Raw genomic sequence first — 9,550 nt, forward strand, 5'->3', positions numbered from 1 at the left:
GTTAGTATACCTGTTGGGTTTTCGTGGTCATACGTTCATTATCTAAAGACCATCACACGTTCTCTTCAGAAAATATAAGCACGAATAAATGGACCAAGAATTCCACGGCGGGTGAAACTGATGAAGTAGAAAACGTTTACTCATTTCCTTTGTAAATATTTACCCATCGTCACACATGTTTTAAATTGGGATTAAAATGTTCTAAATATTTAAGTCAGTTTTCCTCTACCATGTCGTTATCTATATGAATTGCCGTTTAAATGACTGTTTTGATTACAACAATCGCGTCATGATGCCGTAAATGAATCGACAGGGCCGGCAATAGTTCCGTTTAAATCATCTATGCCGGCGGTTCCAACTGAGACATCCCGCTGTAGGTAATGAATTTAGTTAAAGCGAAATAAGTCGTTGCACAGGACGGCACAACGTGCAAGAAATGTAAATATTAGTTGCTGGCATTCACGATATATTGCATCCCCATCACGTAATAGAAATAGCTGACAAATATGTCTTTATTGACAATATATTTATTAGCAAGGCATTTCAATGCTTTAGTGAACAAAGATATCTGTGAACACATTTCAGCGACGTATATACATCGTTTGTTCTGATAAAATAAGTTTTATTCTAAAGATTCAAGATAAACGCGATCTGAAGCCGTTAATGAAAAAAGTGAAGTCTTACGGTCATAATCATATATATGGGAACTATTTGATGAAGCCGACATCGCATACTCTTCCGGAACTCCTTATATTGCCCTTTATTTTGCTAGGAGTCTCCACATCAGTTTGTCCTTTGTTCTCATTATCCCTTGTTTCCATCGATGTCATTCTGTTGACATGTCGGTATCTTTTAATTGGTTTTGCAATCGAAACTCCAAATTCATTTTTCTCCGCACTTTAACTCTGAAAAAAATATGTTTTCTAACGGAATAAAATTATTCATCGAGATATAGTCACTGATTTGGCTTTATTTACAGTTGGACCAGGAAATCTGTAGGTTGGAGCGTATGTTAGAATTGCCACTCCAGCCATTTCCTAAGCTGACGGACGATATTCTTCACTTACTTCCGGAATCCCGCGTTGATCCCTCCCCTGCCATTAAGCGCCGTAGATTACAGGAACAAGAAAGGTACATGTCATGTAATGAAAATCAAACAAACGAGCTCAACTTAAGTGAAACCTTACCATACTTCACTTCATTTAATTTGACTCATTGGTCATTTTTGTTCGTTCAAGACATTATCGTATTTTTTATTGCCAATATATCTTCAGTTATCTTGGTTTTTCTATTTGTTTTTTACGTACAATGTCTCTCCTCCCACGTTTGATTCCGATCTCTTCCAGAATGTCGTTAGATAACAGTCATAACATACCTTTGTAAACGGCTCACGGACTACAAATATTAGACATGGCGGTAAAGGTCAAAGCTTGACGCCGGGCAAAAATATGGCGGCATCACTGACGAAACCAGCGAAGGAAACACATATATATTGTTTTTCATGCCATCGATCAGCTCTGGCAATATCATTTATGCTTTCGGGGAAAATCAGCCAATATTATAGGCAAATAACCATCAGTTATCACCGATGTCACAGTATATGAACCTGTACCTCGAGAACAACTCGGTAGTTGAAAAGTAAAAGTAACGTTTGTGACTGTTACCATTACTGTCGAGATGTAATCAATGATGCGTTTTGTCATATAAAGTATTTTAATCATTTTCCAGATAAACAAGCATTTATTCTAATAATAATGGTACACACAACATAACAGAAAGATAATAAACTACTTTTTAATTTGACACAAATACGTTTCCATATAATCCTGAAATGGCGTGAGCCGTTTACAGGGGTGTCATGTTTGGTATCGCAATGCATTCTGAGAGAAATGATTTCGGTTATTGTCTTTTTGTATTTTCTGTTGATTAAATATTTCTTGTTGTTTAGGTTATGTTAATCAAGAATAAATTCATTGTCGTTAATGATATGTTATATAGTAATGGTTATGCAAGAATCGATAACGTTTGTTGTTCAAAACGACGCTGTATGTAGTCACACTTTTGTTGAAATAATTTACAATAATATTCGTCATTTCACATATATAACTTCATGTCTTGAGTGATTCAAGTAACTTTAACATTAGGTTAATAAAAGTTTAACGTACATTAAAAATATGAGAATTACATAAAAATAAGACAGTTACATTAGCAGAGACTATTAATAGACATAATACCTAAAACACCAACGGGTGTAGTTCTATAGATGAAAATACCAAACAGACTTAAAAAAAAAAAAAAAAAATCAAAACTGCAATCTAAATGAATATACACTGAGTGGAAAATAGAAATCATCGTAAGAGTATGTATCATTGCTACGAAACCGTCACCGAAATGTCAATAGGGGCATAATGCCTTTGATAAAATATATTTTCCCTTTTAAATAGTGATTAAACCCAATTGCATTTCTAATCCGGCATTAAATATTCCTATACCATTTGCCCTTGTTTCATCGACTTTCAGGATTGAATGAAAATTCTATTTTTATGTCGGTACTCTTTATTTCAATAGACTTTATATAAAGTTTTCTTGTTTTTAAATACAGTTGGATTATATTCGTGTCTCACGGCGTAGAACATCATCATAACAATAGGCGTTTGTTATTAGTCATTATCAAGTAATATACACATATTATACTATTATAATACTGAAGTGTGTGTTTATGTTTCCAGGTGCAACTCTATTTCTGATGGAGGCGAGGTTTGCTTTGGTCTTTCCTCTGAAACATCCGGTGACGATTTTGTACTTCCGGTACAAAATTCCCTACATCCAAACACAAAACCTGTCAGGAGGATGAGCATACGAGAAGCAGCATCAGCTACAGCCAAAAAACTTTCCGAATTGCGACGGAGTTTAAGCTTTAGAGCACCATCCCGCAAGGGGGGATTTTCAGCTAGTGAAATGTCAAGGGACTCTCATGCCTCTAAAAGCGAGTTTTCACTGAGACGTTATTTTAATGATATCGATATTGTTACAGATGATGCGTTTTGTAATACAGACTTATCCTCGATAAGTCGAAAATGGAACACAGATTCAACAATTTGTGAACGTTCTCGAGAGTGCCAAAGTAACAGAAAACCAAATCGAATGGACGATTCAAGGCACGGAAGCAAAAAATGTCGTCGGAAATCGAACGTTTTTGATCTACAAGTGAAAATAACGCCCTGCTCTGACGATGAAAGTTCCGTTGAAAGTACAGCCTTTTGTGAAACTAAGAAAGGCAACACCAAAGTATGTATATCAAAAGACATACATCGAGGAGATTGCATGAGACCGTGTAAGTCCACTGGTGACATGAGTTATCTCCCCCTTTGTCGGGTAACAGACGTAGATAAAGATAGAGAGGGTAAAACGGTGTCCAAACTTCAGAATATTGAACATTTGATCGCAAGGGAGAGACGCCGACGTATCATCAAACTGCAAAGTGACCTTGTGAAAATACAGCACGAGCTCAAGGCTCTTAGCGATTTAGAATATGAAGTGTCAGATGTATGACGAACGTGTGCATTAGTTAGCCATTAAAGATATAATCACACTTCACACGATGTATCCGCGTTTTTCAGGACTAAATAAATGCAATTTTGTGACTGGGTATATACATTCCATTACAGTTTTTCTTCCTCAAATGTTATGATAAACAATACATAAATTGGTCGCACGAGCTTCCATTGCGCCGTAACTGTAACCCAATGACATTCGAGGTTTATCAGCTGAATCTTCAAAATAAAATACCTTATGTCAGTTATTGAAATGTGGAAATCAAAAAGTATATTTGCAAATATATATGAATCATGGAAACCATGACATGTTGGCTCAATCAGTTGTTGTTTTCTTTTATTCTAGTTAACATATTTACTTCGTGTATTTGGAATGTGCCACTTCTAAAAGTGACTATATAAATACCGACACAGTTTGTCTTATTAGATTGTTTAGTTGTTTCGTAGGGTTGTCGTTGTTACCATAGAAGTACCTTTTCTTTTACATTTGATTTCGTTGTCAATTAGTTCTCACGTAAGTCATCAGTGATAAATGGAGGTTATCAAACGATTTGCTGTGGTACATAATATATTTTTCACTCCAGTTTGTTATTTTTACAAAGAAACGTAAGTTTTAGCGAGTGCTTTGTAACATTTGGAAATTACCAACGCTTATGAAAGAAATATGAAATATACCATTAATTTGTATGGCCCGTTTCTGCACATTGGTATAACACGGATGTTTATAACCAAACACCCACCTATTGTGGTGGAATATGTATCCCCATTGGTATAACACGGATGTTTATAACCAAACACCCACCTATTGTGGTGGAATATGTGTCCCCATTGGTATAACACGGATGTTTATAACCAAACACCCACCTATTGTGGTGGAATATGTATCCCCATTGGTATAACACGGATGTTTATAACCAAACACCCACCTATTGTGGTGGAATATGTATCAACATTGGTATAACACGGATGTTTATAACCAAACACCCACCTATTGTGGTGGAATATGTATCAACATTGGTATAACACGGATGTTTATAACCAAACACCCACCTATTGTGGTGGAATATGTATCAACATTGGTATAACACGGATGTTTATAACCAAACACCCACCTATTGTGGTGGAATATGTGTCCCCATTGGTATAACACGGATGTTTATAACCAAACACCCACATATTGTGGTGGAATATGCATCCCCATTGGTATAACACGGATGTTTATAACCAAACACCCACCTATTGTGGTGGAATATGTATCAACATTGGTATAACATGGATGTTTTTACAACTAACACCCACCTATTGTGGTGGAATATGTATCAACATTGGTATAACACGGATGTTTATAACCAAACACCCACCTATTGTGGTGGAATATGTATCAACATTGGTATAACACGGATGTTTTTACAACAAACACCCACCTATTGTGGTGGAATATGTATCAACATTGGTATAACACGAGTATTTATAACCAAACACCCACCTATTATGGTGGAATATGTATCAACATTGGTATAACACGGATGTTTTTACAACAAACACCCACCTATTGTGTTGGAATATGTATCAACATTGGTATAACACGAGTATTTATAACCAAACACCCACCTATTGTGTTGGAATATGTATCAAACATTGGTATAACACGAGTATTTATAACCAAACACCCACCTATTGTGTTGGAATATGTATCAAACATTGGTATAACACGAGTATTTATAACCAAACACCCACCTATTGTGTTGGAATATGTATCAACATTGGTATAACACGAGTATTTATAACCAAACACCCACCTATTGTGTTGGAATATGTATCAAACATTGGTATAACACGGATGTTTATGCAACAAACACCCACCTATTGTGGTGGAATATGTATCAACATTGGTATAACACGGATGTTTTTACAACTAACACCCACCTATTGTGGTGGAATATGTATCAACATTGGTATAACACGGATGTTTTTACAACTAACACCCACCTATTATGGTGAAATATGTATCCACATTGATATAACACGGATGTTTATTCAACAAACCAGGAAACTGACAGACATGCTCTAGACATAGAGACGAAGGATGGACGAGATTATGGGGTTTGACAGTCGTCATCATGACCTCATTGGGAAATGCCCTATTTCCTTATGCAGTATGAAGTCGGACGTGTTTGTTAGTTTGCCTGTTGGCTGCGTTGTCGGTTGTGTGCCTTGTTCTCATTTGGTAATGTGATATTACTTACTCGGATTGACTACGATTTACATTGGGATGTCGTCGATGAAGCAGAAGACGGTTACTCTTCAGGAACACCTCTCCTTATTCTCCTTGTACTTCTTCAGTAGGCCATATATAATTCTTTCTTTTTATATTTTGTCCTAGTTTTATCAAGGAGTTAGAATTTAGACGTTGATTCTGTTAACAGTTGGTTTGACCTAGTTTCATCGAATTTGAGTTTGCGTTAAGATTCAGTTGAAATTTTGGTATTTTTTTTTTGTTTCCATTGATAAACAGTGTCATAGAAAATAACGAAAATCAATTGTAAACTGTAATTGTAAAAATTAAAAACTCTAACGGGCGTTTACTGTTATTACCTTTGGTACGAAGCACTTGAAAATTTTTTATAAAGTAAAAGAAATATATGCCATATGAAAAAGGTATCACAGTATAAATAGTTGGGTTCACCGAGACGGAAATATGATCGCAAAATGTAGTTTCTTCTTAGACTGTCCATTCAAAACTACGACATAAATAAGAACTATTGTATTCTATAGCCTTGACAAAGTTATTCCATTCAAACGGTAATCATATCTATGAAAAAACAAGTATGACTTACATTTGTGATTAATGGCTGAATTTAACTTCTGTTTTGTATGTGTAGAAAAAACGAATTGGGTGCAGCTTTATATATGCCACAGGACTGTCGACTATAACTTTAGGCAATAACCGTAATACCAACACTGTGTTAGGACGTCGCAACATAAACCTCAATCTGACATATCTGGAGCCATGCTAAGCTCCCTCAGAATGCTGCCAATTGTGAAGGGTCATCGACATACACCGCGAATGGAATACCTATCAAAAATACAATTAATAGAGAAAATAGAGTTGAAGACACCCATTCGTTCGCTGACCTAACCTTTATTTTTCTAGGATATATGTACCGGTAGGAATCAGGCTAGAGAGAAGAAGAGTTGTAATCTTAACATTTCGACCAATACGTCTCCACTGTTGTCATTTTCTGACAGCTCGTAAATTGGGCTGGCGAGAGCTGTGTGCCGAGTACGAACAAAGTTTACTGAGGGAAAACAGGATCTTTCATTATCAGATTAAATGGGATAAGAAAGAAACTACTGACAGAACAAAATAGGACTTTCAATATGAATGAGTTTTTGGCATTATAATAAATGTTATATCCGTATCTGATCATTTAAATTGTTCATCGGATTTATCAACGGGATTTTGTAATATCCTGACATTGACATCAAAATTATAGACTGTTTTAAGACGTTTTCTAAACCTCGGAAAACATTATATTTTCTGAAAATACACATAATAGGATATGTTGAAAAAACAGAGTTAAGGAATAAGGAAGATATCGAACTACATAATGTAATTAAAATGTAACTACAGGTATCGAGAACTGTAAAATTTGATGGCAGAATTCAGGCTTACAGTTGGTTTACTAAAACTGATTGTGGCAATGGTAGATATTAAGTTTGGATGGCTATGTGCAATCCAGTAGTGTGAGCTCAGTAATGAAAATGTTAAGCTGCCATGCTATTTGTATATCACAACTATAATATGATGCTCAATTACCCTTGACAAGAGGAAGGACACATTGTTACATATACTAACATACTACGAGTCAGAATCAGTTTCAAATTATGTTTAATCTGTATGTGACCGGAAACTTTTTTCAGTACTTAGTGGTTTCAGTTTCATATGAATTTTTAAGTAATATTTTGAAAATAATAGCGAGAATTGCTTTACTCTTTTGGAATACATTCATATATTTACGATGTGACTGTAAGCTTCTACAAATTAGACTGAAATAGTGTGCACTTTGAAAAAAAAATCATCATGAAGTAAAATGTTTCTCTTAAAAAGACCCAATGGTTAGACATTCATCTCAAAACTGATAAAAAATCATTATAACAATTAAATACCTATCAAAAATTGTGTACTTTTGGTTAATGATAATATTTCAAAGATTGCATAAGGATTTTATCAACAACGACAAAAATTGAAATAAAATAGGAGCGACCAAACACTAATTCATATTATTATCATTCGGAGAGTGTAAATAATGTCATTGCGCATGCAATTTTAGATTTAAGATTAATTTTAATTCATTTATTTCGCTCTGTCACGCGTATTGCGTGAAACAAAGGGTCATTTTACAAAGTAAGAATTGAAACATTGCTGCCAATGAAAATGAGGTTCCGAAAGGCCACGTGATGAATTCAGCTGTCTCCGTTCAAAACAGCGATATGTTATCGACACAACAACGAACATCGACTATCTTTAATTTGAAGCTGATAATCAATTTCTCTAATTCTAAGTATTACAATGTTTGCCCGAAATCAAACACGTTGATAGAAATAACGAAATCTAATAATTTCGTCCCTTTAATCAATACATTTTCAAAAATATTGTACTTGAACACGTATCTGGAATTTGTTTAAATTGTCGTGTATCTGAATTCTTTAATTCTCATGTGAAGATTCAAACATGTTTCTGTCATTTTAATGAGTTGACGGATTGACTTGTGATCATGAGACAAATTCAATGAAATGTGTAAAAATCATTCAGAATTTATCAATTCTTACATAAGCTGCTTTATCGGGATATTTTCATACATGGAAACCAACATGGAAAGCTTTCCAATAAACTGTTGCCTGATTATTTCAATTTCCCTATTTATGAATTTTTTATTTCTGGATAGCAACATTGCTACGTCCTCAACCTAGGAAACTCACATGTCACAGATTATCCGATACTCAAAAGCATGTTCCAATTATTACGGTCTTGGTGCAAGAAATTGTAAAATGACAAGGTTTCAAATACTGACATGTTGATACAAAAGTAATGGGGAAGTTTTACGAACATCATAGAATTAATAATTACAAGAAAGCATTATTTAGCAATTTAAACACTTGAGTAGAAATTGAAATAGTAAGTAATTACGACCTCATAGCCTGAATGTATTTAGATAAGAAATGATATATTCTATCATTTGTGTTTCTGTTTTAATCACTAGAAACTGTCATGATGTACTCCAATGCTAGAATGGGACACTTATAATATGAGAACTTTACCTAATGCTACGAACAGGTAATTGAGTACGTTTGCTACAACTATTTATGGATGCTATGAAAGTAGCATTATCAATGAAACATTTTAACATTATCATGATTCAGTTTTCGAATATAAATAAAAAAGACACAAAATCCAGTATGTGAACAATAAATCTTTAATAGAATGAAAGACATATTAACATGGCTGGACGGATAACGATTTATGTTTGATTTAAAATTAATGACGTGGGCGATATCCTGTCTGTATGAAAATGTACATAGACGTGTCTTTTCGATGTTTTGTTGTAACGACAGTACGATCCTCTTTAAACACAAATATCATTTGTTAGGATCAGATATTAAAAGAACAAATATTGTGCATGTGTGATACAATGGTCCCTTGATACATCGGCCGCCTACCCCAATGTTTTCTTGTAACCAACAGGGAAAGGGACTTATCCGTTTGACAAGTGCGATGATCTGAATATTTTTATAGTGACTTCTCAATCTACAAATAATGCATCCTTGATATTCTAAATTGTCGTGGTTGCATGCCGTAATCGAATAATTGAACTCGGGTGGGTGTGAATTCAATATCAACGTCAACAAGACGATAAGATTAATAAAACTTGGTTCAGAGAAATGCAATACAATGTTGAATAACTTAAAGTTTTATGACAGTTATTGTGATTTCA

The 9,550-nt window shown here is 34.6% G+C and overlaps 1 protein-coding gene across 1 annotated transcript in view; it reads left to right on the forward strand.

Moving 5' to 3' along the window:
• Positions 1-3,552, forward strand: part of LOC132560264 (gamma-aminobutyric acid type B receptor subunit 2-like) — a 40,517-nt gene extending 36,965 nt beyond the window's left edge. Inside the window, exons 16-17 of the mRNA XM_060224926.1 lie at positions 980-1,131; positions 2,730-3,552. Coding sequence (XP_060080909.1) covers positions 980-1,131; positions 2,730-3,552 — 975 coding nt within the window. The remainder of the gene's footprint in view (positions 1-979; positions 1,132-2,729) is intronic.
• Positions 3,553-9,550: the final 5,998 nt, after the last annotated feature.

This window comes from Ylistrum balloti, unplaced genomic scaffold, assembly GCF_031769215.1.
Source record: "Ylistrum balloti isolate Yb309-2 unplaced genomic scaffold, AGI_CSIRO_Ybal_v1 Utg371040, whole genome shotgun sequence".
In the NCBI taxonomy this organism is placed as follows: Eukaryota; Metazoa; Mollusca; class Bivalvia; order Pectinida; family Pectinidae; genus Ylistrum; species Ylistrum balloti.